General features: G+C 32.7%; 1 protein-coding gene and 1 pseudogene across 1 annotated transcript; both read left to right on the forward strand.

Annotated features, from left to right (window-relative positions):
• The first annotated feature begins 5,221 nt into the window (after nucleotides 1-5,221).
• On the forward strand, nucleotides 5,222-7,656 carry LOC113692579 (protein TEEBE-like). The gene is made up of 3 exons (XM_027210999.2): nucleotides 5,222-5,351; nucleotides 5,891-6,388; nucleotides 6,875-7,656. The coding sequence occupies exons 1-3, from the start codon at nucleotides 5,264-5,266 to the stop codon at nucleotides 7,393-7,395; spliced, it is 1,107 nt and encodes a 368-aa protein (XP_027066800.2). The 5' UTR covers nucleotides 5,222-5,263; the 3' UTR covers nucleotides 7,396-7,656.
• Nucleotides 7,657-18,880: 11,224 nt separating this feature from the next.
• LOC113692576 (protein TEEBE-like) lies at nucleotides 18,881-21,059 on the forward strand (annotated as a pseudogene).
• The last annotated feature ends 653 nt before the right edge of the window (nucleotides 21,060-21,712 follow it).

Below are 21,712 nucleotides of genomic sequence, written 5' to 3' on the forward strand. Positions count from 1 at the left end.
TCTCAATTTTCATTGCAGAAACAACACCTTAGATAATCACAATCAATGGTACCAGATTAATCATGATTTAAAGAGCCAAAGTGCTAAATAACTTGCTCAAATCATAGCAATCAAATAACCAAATAATAAACACTAACAATCATAGAAAGTTCAACCAAACCCAAGGCTTAAACTTTAAACACACATATTGAACACAAAATCCAGAACTTGTATATTAACTAAACTTGGAATCAAATACAAAAGATAAAGAGTTTGGAAGGAATACAACCCTTGTCACATGAGCTTTCTTCCTTGCCTTCTTCATCCTCCATCTTCATCCTAATCTAGATAATAAACAAGAATGGAAAAGCTACACTACTCTATACTAAGCTAAACTAACACTAGAGAGATGAAAGAGCTACATTTCTGCAGACTCCAAGCTTTCTCCCGTAGCTCACTCTATTTTTCTGCTATGGACTCCCATCTCCTTCCTTTTGCAATGAATTTGGCTATTTAATGATGAAAGGTTGGTCAAGAAATGATGTTTTCAACTCCCTTTTACAGCTGGGAATGTTTCTCACATGTCTAGCATCACATGTGAGTTGGTGGAGGTGAAATTGAGTTTTACGCGTATAAAGCAGCCTTTTCTGACCAGTGATCCGAGCTGCTACAGTGCCTCGGATCCACTAACCCAGAAACAGCCGAGGGTTCGGATGAATAGTGGATCCGAGTGTGGATCACTTGCTCTGTTTTTGGCCCAACTTCAACCGATCTTTTCTTGATGTTAGAGGCTGAACCAGCTCATGTGTAAAACACGAAAGTTGTAGCCTTTTGAGTTATCTTTCCAATGCATCAAGAATCACCTCATTTGGATCTGTGTAGGCTGAGATATGACTGAAATACCCTTGTCTGCTCATTGCCCTGTTTCAGCTTCGACCAACAGAAATTAGCTAATGTAATTCGGCTTTTTGATTTTGACAACCTTCAAACTGGATTCGGATGTCTTCACCAAAGTTGTAGATCTATCTCTTATCTTCAAATGGGTTCAAGAATCATCCCAATCCGATCATTGTAACTCAAGTTATAGCCGAAATACGAAAATGTGTCAAAACTGTCAAAATACACAAAATCCAAGTAAAAAGTGATAAAAACCTCATTTAACCACTTAAAAGCATTTTATACCAATTATAGCCAAAATGAATCATTTTCTTCCAATAATATATCCAAAGTGACTAAAAATAATATAAAATATCATACAATTATTACGTAAATTAGTCACTTATCAAGTACCTATTATTTATTTCATTACAAAGTTTAAATATTTACATCCAGATAGAGTAATGCTAATGACACTTCAATTATTGTTAACGACACTAAGTTTACCTTTATAAAAGTTGGTCAAGAAAATGAAGTGTCAATGACAACAATTGTTAAACTAAAACAATTTTCTTTCTTTTGGGAAAATCAAACTACTTTCCCAAGTATATATTTCACTTTTATGTTTTAAAAAATCTCAATCTGTTAATTAAATTCACAATGTTGCTATTATAAAAAATATTCCTTCTCAAATTAACATGAATGAGTAGATGTAAGATATAAATGTGGTAAAATATCGCTCATACACATGTCATGGATTTTTTAAATTTTCAACAAACAATGATTTTGTTGTTAAAAATATAACATGGTAATCTGTTGTGGTAATTATTTTAGGATTCTTTTGTACATGAAATGAATTTAATTTAAATTACACAATAGATTATATGGGCATGTGAATTTTTTTATTGGTTGAGGTAATTAATATCTTTTTATTGAACCGTTAGTGGTGATTGCTAGTCAAGGGTGAAACTACAATAAAAAATAAAGTTAGTGAGAAAAGTGCAAATGGCTATGGGTTTTAGTGCTTAAAACAAAAAAAAAAAAAAGGGTAAAATTTTTCTTTTTGAGTTATAAAGTGTCCTTCCATGTGATAGAACTCTCTATTAAAATTTGAAACGGTTAAGAATTCACAAAATTTTTTAAATTTTAATAGTAAGTTTAACTTAAAGAAAAATAAATTTTATCAACCAGCAAATTTACTGAAATTGTAAATTTCCTATATGACTAAAACTTACTGTTTTAGGGGATGTACTTACCAATTTTCTAATAAACTTACCAACACTAATATTGATTATTTAATACGATATTGGAAAAAATGCTAAAAAACTAATCTTTTGCCAAAGTTAATGGAATCCGGCAGTAGTGCATTACCCCATTGTTGTTACTATTACTTGCAATACCGTAGCATTGTCCTTTAATAGGGACATGCTGGGAGATGAATGGGTCGGATAGTAAGAAGGGGTGAATGTAAGTAAGAGAAATCTCCTATTTATATTTAAGAAAAAAAGTTCACAGTATAATGCAAGCTGAATAGTGAAGTTAAAAATTTGCTAGAGTGGAGGATGGGATTTAAAATCATTATGAAAAATGTTATCGAGTCCATAATATTGTTATTGAAATCTTATGATACGTGTTGCAAGTAAACCAAAAGGGATGCCAAGAAAAGGTTGTATAAAATCCAAATAAAGAATGGAGTGTTTATTATTAGGTGGAAATCACACTCCACTACTAATCAAAACCAGGCCGATAGTAACGACTTAAAAAAAATTAAGCTTGATTTGTATTTTAATCAAGAACTCTTTTTTTTGGTAGAAGGTCAATTGTAATCCAACTAAACTACTGTGGGAGGCTCCAGACCCACACTGACAACTATAAAAAAAGGAGGGTTATTATCACTTTACCCTCTTAACGTTCAGTGCCACTATCAATTGTTTCCTTAACGTTATTTTATAGTCATTTTGCCTCCAAAACTAACGATCAAATTTAATGGAGTATATTAATTAAAGTAAAAAGACATGTTTAGCCCTTAAAATTATTATCACTTTATCCCCTTAAACTATAACCTCATTATCAATTTACTCCATAGAGTTTTTTTTAAACAATTTATCCCACCATTAAATTAACTTAGTAAGTTAAAGAATTTTAGAAGAAAGTACCCTCCTTTTTGTATGATAAAAATAATAAAAAATTTAGAGTGACTCTTCTTCTTTTTAGTATCAAGAAAAAAAAGTCAAAGTGCTAATCTCTTTCTTCTTGACAATTTTATTAATATTGAAAAAAATAGAAAGATAGGAAGGGGAACGGGGGAGAGAGAGAGCGAGAGAGAGAGAGAGAGAGAGAGAGAGAGAGTTCAATTCTTTTTTTTTAAATACAAATAAGAAAGAATCAAATACTTTTATTATATAAAAATTAAGGGTTAAAAACAAAAAAAAACCCCTGTAGTAAGCCTAATACACAGAAAAGTCCCTTATGGTTTCAAAATATACAACACGACACCTCATGCTTTGAACTAAATTGTAAAGGTGACGGAATTCGTTAAACTTAACGGAAATGACTTATTGGAACCTAAAAAAAAAATTTATACTTAATTTTTATCAAATATACCTATTCTACCCCTTAACTCTCAATTCTCTCTACTTAGAAAATAAAACAAATGATTTTTTTGAGCTGTCTTTTGTTTAATTATATCAGGGTATTTTGGTCATTTTGACCATTTCCGTTAAGTTTAACGGATTCCGTCACTTTTACAATTTAGTTCAAAGCATGAGGGGTCGTGTTATATATTTTGAAACCATGGGGGGCTTTTCTGTGTATTAGGTTTATCACAGGGGGCTTTTTTGTTTTTTACCCAAAAATTAATTCACTTTTCTGTTTACGACCAAATTCCAATCCTAATTCCGACAACCTTAAAGTAATATGATAATGCTAGACTCTTCTTTATTTTCTTTCTTTGCAAAATCTGATATTCTGTCTCCTTCTTTCCTATCTTCTTTTCTTTTCCAAATATTAATAAGTGTGAAAAAAATTTTGAGAGAATCATTTTATTTTTATGTTTTTGGATCTCTTAAAGTAAAAAAAAAAGGAAGAATAACCTTTTCAATTTTTTTATTTTTAATTATATACAAAAAAGAGTAAATATATTAAAAATTTTTTGACCATATTAGTTAGATTAACGATGAGATAAAATGCCTAGAAAATAATGTTAGGAATTAAAACGACTGTATCACTATAATTTTAAGGGATAAAGTGATAATAATAATAATGTGATAATGCTATAAAATAACGGAATATTTTTGTCTAAAATTTCTTAACATGTTGGATTGAATTACTTATAGGGTGAAATGACTAAAAGATAATGTTAGGGGTTAAATTGATAGTAGTAATATAGTTTAAAGGGATAAAGCGATAATAATGTGATAATGCTATAAAATAACGGAATATTTTTGTCTAAAATTTCTTAACATGTTGGATTGAATTACTTATAGGGTGAAATGACTAAAAGATAATGTTAGGGGTATAATTGACAGTAGTAATATAGTTTAAAGGGATAGCGATAATAACCCAAAAAAAATTAAGCTTGGTATGTATTTTAATCAAGATTTTTGTTGGTATTTTAATGCAACTAAACTACTAGGGGAGGCACCTATTAAATCTACTAATGGAGATTTGATTGAGGGATCTGCTTCAGAAATTTATACTCATCACCGTACCCAAGTACGGCCACGTGCTCGCAATTCTTGGAGTTGGTATTTTAAGGATGATGTTTTTACCCGATCTTCAACATCGCCAAAAACTTCTAACCATAACTAGTAAAATGCTTTCATATCAATTACGAGATTAGTTATCAATTGGGATCAATACGTTGGTTCCTTTACAATGCCAATCCCATGTTTATTATTTTGACATTCAATTAATGTCTCACTCAATAGATAAGTGAAGCATATGATCTACACATGCTTATATAGTTCATTAGAAGATGCCGTTAGAATAAAGAAACTCAAGATCCAATCTCAAGTGCCAAGCAAGACCTTGAAAGTACTTTGGAGGTATTTGAATATCAAGAACTGAAATAAAAGAAATGAAGCTTCGTCATGTGGGATATCCAGAGATTCAAAGTACATAGTACAAATCACGCCAACCTATGAAGACTTCAGTACCCTTTGGAAATGGAATTGCAGACTTTATCACTCATCTCAACGGCTAGATTAATGTCCAAGATGGGCCTAATATTTGTTTTTTGTTTTGGGAACGAGAAATTGAGACAATCCGACACACTCAAGCCTGGTTGTATGGCATGATAACATGTCCCTCTTATCTATTCTTAGACCTTCTAACTTAAGTTTTAAATATATGTATACATTCTCATTTGCTTTTATCCTGCGTCACATTGGCAGTTTCACTGCTAAAAATGGCTTCCATTCTCTCCCTCTGCATTTTATTCATAATGTGTATTTACCAAAGCCTTTCTTTCGCGGCTGTTGCGCCATTTCTTGATGGTATGCTTTAAATAGTCTTTAATTTTTTTCATATAAAATTGCTAAATTAACTTTTCTTAGGTACGAGCTAACCCTGGTACAATTTTTTTTTTTTTTTTTTGGGTTTATGCCAAATAAAGTCACTTTACCATATCATTTTTATGTCAGCACTCAGCACATGACGGAGCGAATATCAAATCTTACCTATTAATTTCACTTGACATGCAAACATGATCCACGTAAATTGTAGAAAAATCAAATGCGCAGCGTTAATTTTCTCTAACATGTTCAACATCAAGAGCAACACGAACCCGTTTGAATTTTTGATTTTGAATCTAATGGTGTTTGACTTGTCTTTTCGATACTTGGAAAAGGTTTTTCGCTCTGGACTTCTTTTTAATCATTGATATGAACTGACCTTCTATGTACTCTTCCTCTTTATTATTATTTTTTCTGAAAAATTCGAACAATGGCAGGATACAAGAACAAGGAGAAAAATTTACTCATAACTGGCAGTAGTAGTATGTTTTTCTAACCATATTCCTGTTTACATTTTGCAGGTCTACTAGAAAATGGTAACTTTGAGGAAGGGCCAAAGGTATCAAACCTTAAGAAAAGACAGATCATAGGAAAATACTCCTTGCCCAAATGGGAAATTCATGGCATAGTTGAATATGTTTCAAGTGGACCGCAACCTGGTGGTTTTTACTTCGCAATCCCTCGTGGGGCTCAGGCAGCGAGGCTTGGAAATGAGGCTTCCATATCTCAATATGTTAAGGTGAAACCTGGAGCAATGTACTCATTGACCTTTGCAGTCACCAGGACTTGTGCCCAAGATGAGAAGCTAAGGGGTTCTGTCCCTGGTTTTTCGACTGAACTCCCAATTCAAACACTGTTTAGCAGCGATGGTGGTGATACTTATGCATGGGCTGTTAAGGCAACTTCTGATGTTTTCAAGGTTACATTTCATAATCCTGGAATTCAAGAGGATCCTACCTGTGGACCTCTTCTGGATGCAATTGCAATCAAGGAGATACTTCCTCTCAGATACACTAAGGGTAAGTCCTCTTCCAAATTTGGAATTTTTTTCCAATATCATCTGCCTCCCAGATCTTTAAGCAGATTTGTGAAAGCTCGATATTGGCCAGTACAAGAAAAATGTTAATGGCACACACTTATCTGTTAATGATACTCCTCTTGACTTTTCTAATGGCAGTTGTAAATTCAAAGAAAAACATGGCAATTTTTATCTGATTCACATGGCAAAAGGTTGAAAAAAAAAAGGGTGCCGTTCACAGAGAAAGGAGTGCCATTAACATTTATCCCAAAATAATTGTCTGAATTGTTGGGCAATCGTCGTAAGTTGATCACAACCCAACTGCCTTTTTGTTCCTTTTATTATTGACTGTCGATATTCGTTCACGAAGACACTATCTTTAAAATATAAATTTGTAGTTTCTTCTAAATATATAGTAAATGTTAACCAATGCAATGTATATTTTATAATTCATAGAAAGCTCCTAATTTGCACTGAAGCTATGCAGGTAACTTGGTCAAAAATGGTGATTTTGAAACCGGCCCTCATGTGTTCAAGAATTTCTCAACTGGGGTGCTGCTCCTCCCTAAGAGGACGGACATCTACTCATCGCTCCCTGGATGGATTGTTGAATCCCTCAAACCAGTTAAGTATGTTGACTCGAAGCATTTCTCCGTTCCCCAGGGACTTGCAGCTATTGAATTGGTTGGAGGAATAGAAACAGCTATTGCACAAATCATAAGAACAGTACCTAACAAGTTCTACTTTCTTTCCTTCGCTTTTGGGGATGCTAGGAATGGTTGTCATGGATCAATGACGATTGAAGCTTTTGCAGCTAGGAAAACCATAAAAGTTTCATTTACATCAACTGGAATTGGTGGATCCAAGACTGCCATCCTCAAGTTTCAAGCACTTTCAAACAGAACAAGAATAACCTTTTATAGCCCAAATTATCACACAAAGCTTCATGACTATGGTCACATATGTGGTCCTGTTTTGGATGATGTTATAGTGTTTCCTCTCAAATAGTCACTGTTTGGGTGAAGATCAAACAGAGTGATCAAAAAGCAACATAGTTTTGGAAGCTTTTTCTTTTCTTTTCTTTTCTTTTTTGTTAGTTCATGAACAAGACAACCCAAACCCATAAACATCGATCCACGGTATGAGGGAGGGGAAGCGGGCGCATGAGATATAAATTGTGTAATTTATATCTCTATACTATTAAAAAAAATCTTTCTAGTTTCTAAAGTTTAGGCTTCAAATATTGCATAGGATCAATTTAAGCCATTCATTTTATTTGTTTTTTGTTTTTTGTTTTTTGTTGTTATGTCATTGGTGTGTAATGTTGAAAGCTATAACCTTGGATTTAAGCATTTTTTTTTTTTTTTGGCTAACATTGCATTTTTTTTTAATATCTTGACATTACTACAAGTCTATAACCTTGGATTTAAGAAGTGTTTTTTTGGCTAACATTGCAATTTTTAAATATCTTGACATCTATCATTGCTGCACTGTTATTAGGATTATATAAGAGATAATTTCAAAAACCTCCCTTGAGGTTTTTTCTAATCACACCTAACACCCCTCAAGTCTCTAAAATCGCACTTAACACCCTTAGAATGACAACCTTTGTAACATAATAGCCCTTTTATGTAAAAATATATTAAAAAATATGTTTAGTAGAGGGACTATAGTATTCTTCCAATTTTGCCCTTTTGTTAGTTGATTTTTAAATTTTAGAAGATTAAAATAAAAACAAATAGAACTACAATATTTACATAGAAATTGAAGGAGTGTAAGTACAATAACTGCTGAATTGTATCATTTTTGTTGATTCATATGACCATTATAAGATCTGTGCCAAAGTTTTTGATAGAAAGGGAAAAAAAATTTTGAATACTGTTTGTTAACCAGTTTTTTCAAAAATTTTGTTTTTGATAATTGAAAACCATTATAGGTATATTTAATATGCATTTTTTCCATGATTTCAATTGCATCCCAGCATTTTTTTCACCAAATGAATGATTTTAACATATTTTTCCCTCACCTCTTACTGATTAAACTACATAACAAGATAAAATCGTAGTTAAAAAAAGATAGATTTTCTATGTTTAGATTATCTAAGTACCTCAAAACCTATCTTCTGTTGCATATGCAAAAAAAATAGAGCCCAAATTTTATGGCATTTTTGTTACTTTATTTTTACATAATCGAACATAAATGTTTTTTCCTTTTTCTTGCCTTTTCTTGCATAAGAAATATGAAAAGGCAAAAAGGAATCAACTTGTTTTTATTTTCATCTTCTAGTTTTCAAAAATCAACTTGCAAAAGGGCGAATGTGGAAGAATATTATAGTCTCTCTCTTAAATACATTTTTAATACTATTTTTACCTAAACGGGTTGATATGCTACAAAAGTTGTCATTCTAAGGGTGCTAAGTGTGATTTCAAAAACTTTAGGGGTGCTAGGTGTGATTAGGAAAAACCTCAAAGAAGGTTTCTGAAATTATCCCGTTATATAATTTGAGCTATGATTTGATGTATCTGTTATTAGGATTATATAATCTGAAATATGATTTGATGTATTCATGTGTGTATGTATGTGTGTTTTTAAACGATTTATTCGTTGGATCCTGATTTTGAAAACTTGAATTTAGTATTTGGGTTGCTAGTCATTTTCTTTTTTCATTGGAAGGGAGAACATACTAAATTAATGTAACCACCAAACCATCAATCGATAATCCATTCAGTCTATCCGTCATAGAGTTTTGTTTTAAAAGCGCAATCTGTCCTGATGACCTACCAATTCTTTTGACCGCTCATGGTTATGAAAAAAATTTTAACTAATTACAAATTATTTATTTTTAACTAAAGACTAGCATATGTGAAAATAATTTATAAGTAAGTTGTTTTGAAGGCTTGTAATTAATATAGCTAACCATAGGATGTGGAAGTGTTCATGTTTGAAAGGAAGAAGAAAAATCGCAAATATACACTACACATAGACCATAAGGAAAAAACTCAACATATACATAAGTGAAAATTAAGTAAGTAAAGAAACAAGCATGGATTGTTGCCCATATCAATCAAGACGAAATTAGTAATTAAAACCTGCTAAAATCCTTGTCCTTGTTTATACATTGCATACAACAACACCACTACTGTAATCAAAATATGTATGATACTTCTACTTATTGCCTGAATTCTCACCATCAATTTTGAGAGAGGTCATATTGACACATAACCACCAGCACAACCATTTTGCCATGCTAAGTTGGACAAATCAGTACCACCAATAGCATACTTCCAAACATCCTCCATATTGAAATCAGAGGGGATCATGGTACCCCCTGATAAATGGACCGGTTCCATACTCAAATTAGAGGGCATCATGGTACCCTTTGATAAATGGAACGGTTCAGTGAACTCTTGAGTACTTTGAGTAATTGCTTCGAGCCCACCATGAGAATTAGTGTATCCTTGGAAATCTTGAAATAGATCATGAGGAAATTGGAAACTAGAAAGATCATAGATAACCTGGTTTGAATTGGCATCACCTCCTGTGTCTAGAGCGCTGGTAATATACTCCATACATTGATCGTTTGTAGAACCAGCAGCCAAATCATTGTCCTCATTCTGCATGGGAGCTTCATTCACTGTAAGACACTGGTCAAGATTTTCCCTCATCAATTCTTCCGTGTCACCTTCATTTTCATCTTTGTTTTTGCGTTTTATGTTCATATACAATCTACACAAAACTGGATCCGACTGTCAAAAATGAACAACATGTTAGTAATGTATAATGGAGTTTGGAAATAAAAAAAGCCATGCAAATGGACAGCCTATATTATTTGAGAAGTGGTTACTGAGCACTTAGTAGAATATTGTTGTAAAGACTTGTAGATTAAGAAGTGGACACCACTACTCTTTTACATAATAGTGTATGTATGTACTATACTGACAGAAATCAAGAAGTAAATTGTTCTTGACTTGGTGGGTAGAGCTCGGTTGTCAAAGAGTTTTAATCACCACTTCCCGAAAATTATCAAAAAAAAAAAAAAAAAAAAAAAACCCTAACTTGTTTCCTACTGAAAACTTATTCTTATGCTGTATATGAAGATTTCTACCTTCTAATGATTATATCTGTTGGACTCAAGCATGAAAACTGGGAGCGCAGGGAGAGGAAATCTCCTCCCAAGTTCTATATATTCATATTTTTTTTGAAAATTTTTCTATGTTGGTTCTGAAATTTACATGTGCATGCATGTTACATCTTCAAATCCATCGTTGGTTGGGCAACATATATGTCTAGCTACCTAGGCGCACTATGTGTATAAACATCCAAAATGTGCCTATATATCCAAACTAAGACATGCATAGATAACACATAAAAGACATTAAAATGTTTCATGAAATAATCAGATGAGAAGGAGAAGAGAAGAAGTGAGAATAAGCATAGCATGAATTGTTATTCTTATTACTGTCCATTGAAAAGATTATAAGAATACCTTGAAGTATATAAATAATATATAAAGCAAGTTAATCAGAAAATAAGTACTGGCTTGTACCTTGGGGTTATTTGCATGAATTCTATATTCATGCATCTTCCAAGCCGTTTTTTGACCAGGCCCAAGTAAGAAATCTAGTGACTTCCGGTAGCCGACGGTATTGCCATTGTAATAAATCTTCTTGTCTTTGCCGGTGGGTTTCCAAAATCCACCATCTCCACATGATCGAGAGGGACGGCTGCCTTTGGGGTATTTGTTCGTCAAATAGGTGAAGAAGTACCATCCGTTCACGTTATGAAAGCTATCCGATTTGTATCTATCTGCGCATATATAATCAAAAAAGAAATAAGCAAATATATAGCATAGTCATGCAATATTACAACAAAATAAAGAAAAAGGGGATCATAATTTATTTATCAAGGCTGCTTTTATTCAAATTTTGTTAGGGACAAATACCCATTTTTCAGACAGACAAGAATGTTAGTTATTAAATTAGACACATAGCCCAAACCCTAAACTAATCACTTTTACGTACGTGCATCAATGAGAAACCCTCTAACCCCAAATCTCATCTCTATGACGATGGTGTTTTCGTGATCTAAGGTGGTGGGTAGTATTTTAGGGTATTTTTTTGGTCCACCAACTATTTTTCGTGGAACACAATTCACAATAAAATCCACAATCGAAAGAAACCAATCAAAAAACTTGAAATCATGAAGCCTAAAGATGGTTTAAATTTCAAAGATTTTGCCTAATTAATTGGGGATTATGGAATTAAAAGGGGTTCAATTATGCTCTATCGTTAAACAGCAAACACTTGTACATAGCATATTGTTATAAGAACATCAGACTATGTCAAATACTTTCCTTCGCATGGAGTAAAGTTCCCGAAAGGGTTTTCAGAACATATTTATCGAGAAAACGCCTAAAAGATGTTTTCCGAGTTCTTTATCCGAAAACTAGAAAAACAGCTGTTAGAATAACATAAAGTTTTTTCAATTGTATAGATACTAACTTGTAAGTTCTTGAGGATTGTGGCCGTAGACATTGGCTTCATGAATTCTGTTAAGTGGTAATGGAGCCTTGGCGATCCTTTTCCTCAAGTAGTGTACAATTAGCTCTTCATCAGTGGGGCAAAACCTGTAACCGCGTGGCATAGAATCCAGAAAATTCTGTGAATTTTCGTGGAGAATTATGCCTTGCTGAACCGGTTGCTGCTGATCATCGAGGAGATACGGCTGGTGTTGATGTTGCAGTGGCTGCTGCTGTTGGCCCTGCAAGGGCGGCCAGTGGTGGTGGAGGAGGTGATCATGGAGGAGGTATGGCTGCTCCTCCCTCTGCTGGTGGTGATTGTCCATGCTTGTTGAATGTTGAAGAGGCTTCTTTCGCCGGAGGCGCAGTTACCTAAAATAAGCGCCAAATGAGGTATATATATATTTTTGTCGTTGGGGTGCCAACCTGGCACTAAATGTCCGGTACATCCGTACAAGTGGGGTCGGGTATAGACTCCAGTTGCAGTACAATTCTACTTCTTCTTCTACTTCTCCCCGAATTATACTCAATTATTTTGAAATTTTGGATAACAATAAGAACATTCTTCCATGCCGCCTGTCTATATATCATAATTTTTATAATTTAATACCTAAGGTAATAAAGTTTTAATAAATTTATAATCTAAGACAAAAGAATAAGAGTTAAAGTTGTCTTAATGTAGCATAATCTTTGAAAATTATAGTAATTTAATCCATATTTGTCGTTCCATAACTTTTAAATATTGTTAGTCCACATATAGATTTATGAATTAATCTTCTATATATTGGCACTTTCGCTATTGGATGCGTGATACACAATCTGAATTTAAATTAATCCAAATTTTATATATGTGTCATGTATCTAATCGTGATATTGTACACATTGTTAGTGTATATAAGAATAACTCTAGATTTATACATATTTTTTTTTCTAACTTATGGTATAGGTCCATACCCGTGTTATATCCATCCCATATTTTACTAACTATGCTTATCACTTTATTGTTGAAACTTAACATCGCACTTGTGAAGCTTACCCATAATATTCATGAAAATAAATTTAAGTTTTTTATGGACAAATAGTATGTAAATGGCTAAAACTATAATTTTATAATAATCTTAAATTTACATACCATAATCGAGTGTATATTGCTTCTTGTTTTGAAATTTGCACTAACTTCACTATTCCTATTATTGTTATTGGTAAAAATGCTTCGATTTAAAACACAATAAAATCAAATTTTGTGGCCTTTCTAATATAGTGGTTATTTTTACTCGAAAATTAGTAAATCTTGCTTACATTACACAGATTGTATGCTTTTTCACCAATATAATCAAAAGAACTTTATACCTTGACAAAACAAATAGAAAAAATGACAACACCATGAGTATAATGGTGAGCAACTGCCATACATGTCACATTATGAGTTTAGGCATGATTTGTATAAATAATAACTAATCTAATAATTGGTTGACATGCGATGCATATGACAGGTTAGGGGATTTCAATTGCAACATGAAAATGAAAATGTGATTCTTTTTAAAGAATATCAATAGTGGTTTTCTATAAATGGAAATATATTGTAGCATATACCACTTATGCATTGAAGGAATTTGTAGTTTGAATCGTAGCAATTGAGTACCTATTGCTTTTTAGTTTTTTGTACTACTAAAGCTTCTCTATTATTTAGACTATCAATGAATTATAACAAATTTTACCTACTCAAATTATACAAAATAACAAATAAAAGCTCCTTAGGTTGTGGTATCCCTAACTACTCATGCAAGTGCTATATTTGGATCATTGAATACTACGTCTAAGCTAATTATAGTGTAATTTCCTTAAACATGTGAAACCTACTTTCGTAGTGAATCAACTATACTCATAACTAATCCATACCTATTTTCATGGTTATGAAATTAGCTACAAGTTCATTTCTTCAATGAAATTACATGAAATGAATCACTAAAAACCACATAAGTGCACCTCTACTTTCGTGAGTGTACTCCCTATGTTTAGCACCTCTTGAACTAGTGTTAAATCTCAATTTTCATTGCAGAAACAACACCTTAGATAATCACAATCAATGGTACCAGATTAATCATGATTTAAAGAGCCAAAGTGCTAAATAACTTGCTCAAATCATAGCAATCAAATAACCAAATAATAAACACTAACAATCATAGAAAGTTCAACCAAACCCAAGGCTTAAACTTTAAACACACATATTGAACACAAAATCCAGAACTTGTATATTAACTAAACTTGGAATCAAATACAAAAGATAAAGAGTTTGGAAGGAATACAACCCTTGTCACATGAGCTTTCTTCCTTGCCTTCTTCATCCTCCATCTTCATCCTAATCTAGATAATAAACAAGAATGGAAAAGCTACACTACTCTATACTAAGCTAAACTAACACTAGAGAGATGAAAGAGCTACATTTCTGCAGACTCCAAGCTTTCTCCCGTAGCTCACTCTATTTTTCTGCTATGGACTCCCATCTCCTTCCTTTTGCAATGAATTTGGCTATTTAATGATGAAAGGTTGGTCAAGAAATGATGTTTTCAACTCCCTTTTACAGCTGGGAATGTTTCTCACATGTCTAGCATCACATGTGAGTTGGTGGAGGTGAAATTGAGTTTTACGCGTATAAAGCAGCCTTTTCTGACCAGTGATCCGAGCTGCTACAGTGCCTCGGATCCACTAACCCAGAAACAGCCGAGGGTTCGGATGAATAGTGGATCCGAGTGTGGATCACTTGCTCTGTTTTTGGCCCAACTTCAACCGATCTTTTCTTGATGTTAGAGGCTGAACCAGCTCATGTGTAAAACACGAAAGTTGTAGCCTTTTGAGTTATCTTTCCAATGCATCAAGAATCACCTCATTTGGATCTGTGTAGGCTGAGATATGACTGAAATACCCTTGTCTGCTCATTGCCCTGTTTCAGTTTCGACCAACAGAAATTAGCTAATGTAATTCGGCTTTTTGATTTTGACAACCTTCAAACTGGATTCGGATGTCTTCACCAAAGTTGTAGATCTATCTCTTATCTTCAAATGGGTTCAAGAATCATCCCAATCCGATCATTGTAACTCAAGTTATAGCCGAAATACGAAAATGTGTCAAAACTGTCAAAATACACAAAATCCAAGTAAAAAGTGATAAAAACATCATTTAACCACTTAAAAGCATTTTATACCAATTATAGCCAAAATGAATCATTTTCTTCCAATAATATATCCAAAGTGACTAAAAATAATATAAAATATCATACAATTATTACGTAAATTAGTCACTTATCAAGTACCTATTATTTATTTCATTACAAAGTTTAAATATTTACATCCAGATAGAGTAATGCTAATGACACTTCAATTATTGTTAACGACACTAAGTTTACCTTTATAAAAGTTGGTCAAGAAAATGAAGTGTCAATGACAACAATTGTTAAACTAAAACAATTTTCTTTCTTTTGGGAAAATCAAACTACTTTCCCAAGTATATATTTCACTTTTATGTTTTAAAAAATCTCAATCTGTTAATTAAATTCACAATGTTGCTATTATAAAAAATATTCCTTCTCAAATTAACATGAATGAGTAGATGTAAGATATAAATGTGGTAAAATATCGCTCATACACATGTCATGGATTTTTTAAATTTTCAACAAACAATGATTTTGTTGTTAAAAATATAACATGGTAATCTGTTGTGGTAATTATTTTAGGATTCTTTTGTACATGAAATGAATTTAATTTAAATTACACAATAGATTATATGGGCATGTGAATTTTTTTATTGGTTGAGGTAATTAATATCTTTTTATTGAACCGTTAGTGGTGATTGCTAGTCAAGGGTGAAACTACAATAAAAAATAAAGTTAGTGAGAAAAGTGCAAATGGCTATGGGTTTTAGTGCTTAAAACAAAAAAAAAAAAAAGGATAAAATTTTTCTTTTTGAGTTATAAAGTGTCCTTCCATGTGATAGAACTCTCTATTAAAATTTGAAACGGTTAAGAATTCACAAAATTTTTTAAATTTTAATAGTAAGTTTAACTTAAAGAAAAATAAATTTTATCAACCAGCAAATTTACTGAAATTGTAAATTTCCTATATGACTAAAACTTACTGTTTTAGGGGATGTACTTACCAATTTTCTAATAAACTTACCAACACTAATATTGATTATTTAATACGATATTGGAAAAAATGCTAAAAAACTAATCTTTTGCCAAAGTTAATGGAATCCGGCAGTAGTGCATTACCCCATTGTTGTTACTATTACTTGCAATACCGTAGCATTGTCCTTTAATAGGGACATGCTGGGAGATGAATGGGTCGGATAGTAAGAAGGGGTGAATGTAAGTAAGAGAAATCTCCTATTTATATTTAAGAAAAAAAGTTCACAGTATAATGCAAGCTGAATAGTGAAGTTAAAAATTTGCTAGAGTGGAGGATGGGATTTAAAATCATTATGAAAAATGTTATCGAGTCCATAATATTGTTATTGAAATCTTATGATACGTGTTGCAAGTAAACCAAAAGGGATGCCAAGAAAAGGTTGTATAAAATCCAAATAAAGAATGGAGTGTTTATTATTAGGTGGAAATCACACTCCACTACTAATCAAAACCAGGCCGATAGTAACGACTTAAAAAAAATTAAGCTTGATTTGTATTTTAATCAAGAACTCTTTTTTTTGGTAGAAGGTCAATTGTAATCCAACTAAACTACTGTGGGAGGCTCCAGACCCACACTGACAACTATAAAAAAAGGAGGGTTATTATCACTTTACCCTCTTAACGTTCAGTGCCACTATCAATTGTTTCCTTAACGTTATTTTATAGTCATTTTGCCTCCAAAACTAACGATCAAATTTAATGGAGTATATTAATTAAAGTAAAAAGACATGTTTAGCCCTTAAAATTATTATCACTTTATCCCCTTAAACTATAACATCATTATCAATTTACTCCATAGAGTTTTTTTTTAAACAATTTATCCCACCATTAAATTAACTTAGTAAGTTAAAGAATTTTAGAAGAAAGTACCCTCCTTTTTGTATGATAAAAATAATAAAAAATTTAGAGTGACTCTTCTTCTTTTTAGTATCAAGAAAAAAAAGTCAAAGTGCTAATCTCTTTCTTCTTGACAATTTTATTAATATTGAAAAAAATAGAAAGATAGGAAGGGGAACGGGGGAGAGAGAGAGCGAGAGAGAGAGAGAGAGAGAGAGAGAGAGAGAGAGAGAGAGTTCAATTCTTTTTTTTTAAATACAAATAAGAAAGAATCAAATACTTTTATTATATAAAAATTAAGGGTTAAAAACAAAAAAAAACCCCTGTAGTAAGCCTAATACACAGAAAAGTCCCTTATGGTTTCAAAATATACAACACGACACCTCATGCTGTGTATTAGGTTTATCACAGGGGGCTTTTTTGTTTTTTACCCAAAAATTAATTCACTTTTCTGTTTACGACCAAATTCCAATCCTAATTCCGACAACCTTAAAGTAATATGATAATGCTAGACTCTTCTTTATTTTCTTTCTTTGCAAAATCTGATATTCTGTCTCCTTCTTTCCTATCTTCTTTTCTTTTCCAAATATTAATAAGTGTGAAAAAAATTTTGAGAGAATCATTTTATTTTTATGTTTTTGGATCTCTTAAAGTAAAAAAAAAAGGAAGAATAACCTTTTCAATTTTTTTATTTTTAATTATATACAAAAAAGAGTAAATATATTAAAAATTTTTTGACCATATTAGTTAGATTAACGATGAGATAAAATGCCTAGAAAATAATGTTAGGAATTAAAACGACTGTATCACTATAATTTTAAGGGATAAAGTGATAATAATAATAATGTGATAATGCTATAAAATAACGGAATATTTTTGTCTAAAATTTCTTAACATGTTGGATTGAATTACTTATAGGGTGAAATGACTAAAAGATAATGTTAGGGGTTAAATTGATAGTAGTAATATAGTTTAAAGGGATAAAGCGATAATAATGTGATAATGCTATAAAATAACGGAATATTTTTGTCTAAAATTTCTTAACATGTTGGATTGAATTACTTATAGGGTGAAATGACTAAAAGATAATGTTAGGGGTATAATTGACAGTAGTAATATAGTTTAAAGGGATAGCGATAATAACCCAAAAAAAATTAAGCTTGGTATGTATTTTAATCAAGATTTTTGTTGGTATTTTAATGCAACTAAACTACTAGGGGAGGCACCTATTAAATCTACTAATGGAGATTTGATTGAGGGATCTGCTTCAGAAATTTATACTCATCACCGTACCCAAGTACGGCCACGTGCTCGCAATTCTTGGAGTTGGTATTTTAAGGATGATGTTTTTACCCGATCTTCAACATCGCCAAAAACTTCTAACCATAACTAGTAAAATGCTTTCATATCAATTACGAGATTAGTTATCAATTGGGATCAATACGTTGGTTCCTTTACAATGCCAATCCCATGTTTATTATTTTGACATTCAATTAATGTCTCACTCAATAGATAAGTGAAGCATATGATCTACACATGCTTATATAGTTCATTAGAAGATGCCGTTAGAATAAAGAAACTCAAGATCCAATCTCAAGTGCCAAGCAAGACCTTGAAAGTACTTTGGAGGTATTTGAATATCAAGAACTGAAATAAAAGAAATGAAGCTTCGTCATGTGGGATATCCAGAGATTCAAAGTACATAGTACAAATCACGCCAACCTATGAAGACTTCAGTACCCTTTGGAAATGGAATTGCAGACTTTATCACTCATCTCAACGGCTAGATTAATGTCCAAGATGGGCCTAATATTTGTTTTTTGTTTTGGGAACGAGAAATTGAGACAATCCGACACACTCAAGCCTGGTTGTATGGCATGATATTGATAACATGTCCCTCTTATCTATTCTTAGACCTTCTAACTTAAGTTTTAAATATATGTATACATTCTCATTTGCTTTTATCCTGCGTCACATTGGCAGTTTCACTGCTAAAAATGGCTTCCATTCTCTCCCTCTGCATTTTATTCATAATGTGTATTTACCAAAGCCTTTCTTTCGCGGCTGTTGCGCCATTTCTTGATGGTATGCTTTAAATAGTCTTTAATTTTTTTCATATAAAATTGCTAAATTAACTTTTCTTAGGTACGAGCTAACCCTGGTACAATTTTTTTTTTTTTTTTTTGGGTTTATGCCAAATAAAGTCACTTTACCATATCATTTTTATGTCAGCACTCAGCACATGACGGAGCGAATATCAAATCTTACCTATTAATTTCACTTGACATGCAAACATGATCCACGTAAATTGTAGAAAAATCAAATGCGCAGCGTTAATTTTCTCTAACATGTTCAACATCAAGAGCAACACGAACCCGTTTGAATTTTTGATTTTGAATCTAATGGTGTTTGACTTGTCTTTTCGATACTTGGAAAAGGTTTTTCGCTCTGGACTTCTTTTTAATCATTGATATGAACTGACCTTCTATGTACTCTTCCTCTTTATTATTATTTTTTCTGAAAAATTCGAACAATGGCAGGATACAAGAACAAGGAGAAAAATTTACTCATAACTGGCAGTAGTAGTATGTTTTTCTAACCATATTCCTGTTTACATTTTGCAGGTCTACTAGAAAATGGTAACTTTGAGGAAGGGCCAAAGGTATCAAACCTTAAGAAAAGACAGATCATAGGAAAATACTCCTTGCCCAAATGGGAAATTCATGGCATAGTTGAATATGTTTCAAGTGGACCGCAACCTGGTGGTTTTTACTTCGCAATCCCTCGTGGGGCTCAGGCAGCGAGGCTTGGAAATGAGGCTTCCATATCTCAATATGTTAAGGTGAAACCTGGAGCAATGTACTCATTGACCTTTGCAGTCACCAGGACTTGTGCCCAAGATGAGAAGCTAAGGGGTTCTGTCCCTGGTTTTTCGACTGAACTCCCAATTCAAACACTGTTTAGCAGCGATGGTGGTGATACTTATGCATGGGCTGTTAAGGCAACTTCTGATGTTTTCAAGGTTACATTTCATAATCCTGGAATTCAAGAGGATCCTACCTGTGGACCTCTTCTGGATGCAATTGCAATCAAGGAGATACTTCCTCTCAGATACACTAAGGGTAAGTCCTCTTCCAAATTTGGAATTTTTTTCCAATATCATCTGCCTCCCAGATCTTTAAGCAGATTTGTGAAAGCTCGATATTGGCCAGTACAAGAAAAATGTTAATGGCACACACTTATCTGTTAATGATACTCCTCTTGACTATTCTAACGGCAGTTGTAAATTCAAAGAAAAACATGGCAATTTTTATCTGATTCAGATGGCAAAAGGTTGAAAAAAAAAAGGGTGCCGTTCACAGAGAAAGGAGTGCCATTAACATTTATCCCAAAATAATTGTCTGAATTGTTGGGCAATGGTCGTAAGTTGATCACAACCCAACTGCCTTTTTTGTTCTTTTTATTATTGACTGTTGATATTCGTTCACGAAGACACTATCTTTAAAATATAAATTTGTAGTTTCTTCCAAATATATAGTAAATGTTAACCAATGCAATGTATATTTTATAATTCATTGAAAGCTCCTGATTTGCACTGAAACTATGCAGGTAACTTGGTCAAAAATGGTGATTTTGAAACCGGCCCTCATGTGTTCAAGAATTTCTCCACTGGGGTGCTGCTCCTCCCTAAGAGGACGGACATCTACTCATCGCTCCCTGGATGGATTGTTGAATCCCTCAAACCAGTTAAGTATGTTGACTCAAAGCATTTCTCCGTTCCCCAGGGACTTGCAGCTATTGAATTGGTTGGAGGAAGAGGAACAGCTATTGCACAAATCATAAGAACAGTACCTAACAAGTTCTACTTTCTTTCCTTCGCTTTTGGGGATGCTAGGAATGGTTGTCATGGATCAATGACGATTGAAGCTTTTGCAGCTAGGAAAACCATAAAACTTTCATTTACATCAACTGGAATTGGTGGATCCAAGACTGCCATCCTCATGTTTCAAGCACTTTCAAACAGAACAAGAATAACTTTTTATAGCCCAAATTATCACACAAAGCTTCATGACTATGGTCACATATATATGTGGTCCTGTTTTGGATGATGTTAAAGTGTTTCCTCTCAAATAGTCACTGTTAGAGTGAAGATCAAAGAGAGTGATCAAAAAGCAACATAGTTTTGGAAGCTTTTTCTTTTCTTTTCTTTTCTTTTTTGTTAGTTCAAGGAATTGCTGTATGGGTCACATTGGTGCTTTAAGCTGCAGGAGGTAATTAGTTTATGAGATCTGCCTTTTTGGTTTTGCTTGTGATCACGTTTCAAAATCATTTCCCCACAACTATCAAACGGAGACGGAAATTAATTAATAAAAAATGAATTCGTAATCTGTTTTAAACTGAACATTACTAATAAAAGTTTGTTATCAATTAGTAATACTGCTATAAGATTACTCTAATTGAGGGAAGCTTATTATAGATGAACCTCATATCCTAACTTCATTTAAGTATTTTTTTTTCTTGCTGAGAGGATATTAGTGAACAATCAGGTACGACAAGAGCATTTCTAATACTGCAACCTTCATCAGATTTCCATTGATTTTAATTTTTTTCTATTACACATAAAATCAGATGCTTGCATATAGTAATAATGTCTTCATTGTTTCCCTAAATTCAATGAACTCAATAACATGGAAAACGGAATACTGTTTAGATGGAACAAAGTGTTGCTAAAATTCCAGAGCTTTCTATTGGGTCTATAGAATTGTCTGTGTTATAATGACTTTTTT

Source organism: Coffea arabica, chromosome 6c (genome assembly GCF_036785885.1).
Source record: "Coffea arabica cultivar ET-39 chromosome 6c, Coffea Arabica ET-39 HiFi, whole genome shotgun sequence".
In the NCBI taxonomy this organism is placed as follows: domain Eukaryota; kingdom Viridiplantae; phylum Streptophyta; class Magnoliopsida; order Gentianales; family Rubiaceae; genus Coffea; species Coffea arabica.

Excerpts from the sequence above, each read along its gene's own strand:
- LOC113692579 (XM_027210999.2), top strand. The coding sequence starts at position 5,264 with ATGGCTTCCATTCTCTCCCTCTGCATTTTATTCATAATGTGTATTTAC. Across the intron at positions 5,352-5,890 it reads TGTTGCGCCATTTCTTGATG|GTCTACTAGAAAATGGTAAC; the intron begins GTATGCTTTAAA and ends TACATTTTGCAG. Across the intron at positions 6,389-6,874 it reads TCCTCTCAGATACACTAAGG|GTAACTTGGTCAAAAATGGT; the intron begins GTAAGTCCTCTT and ends GAAGCTATGCAG.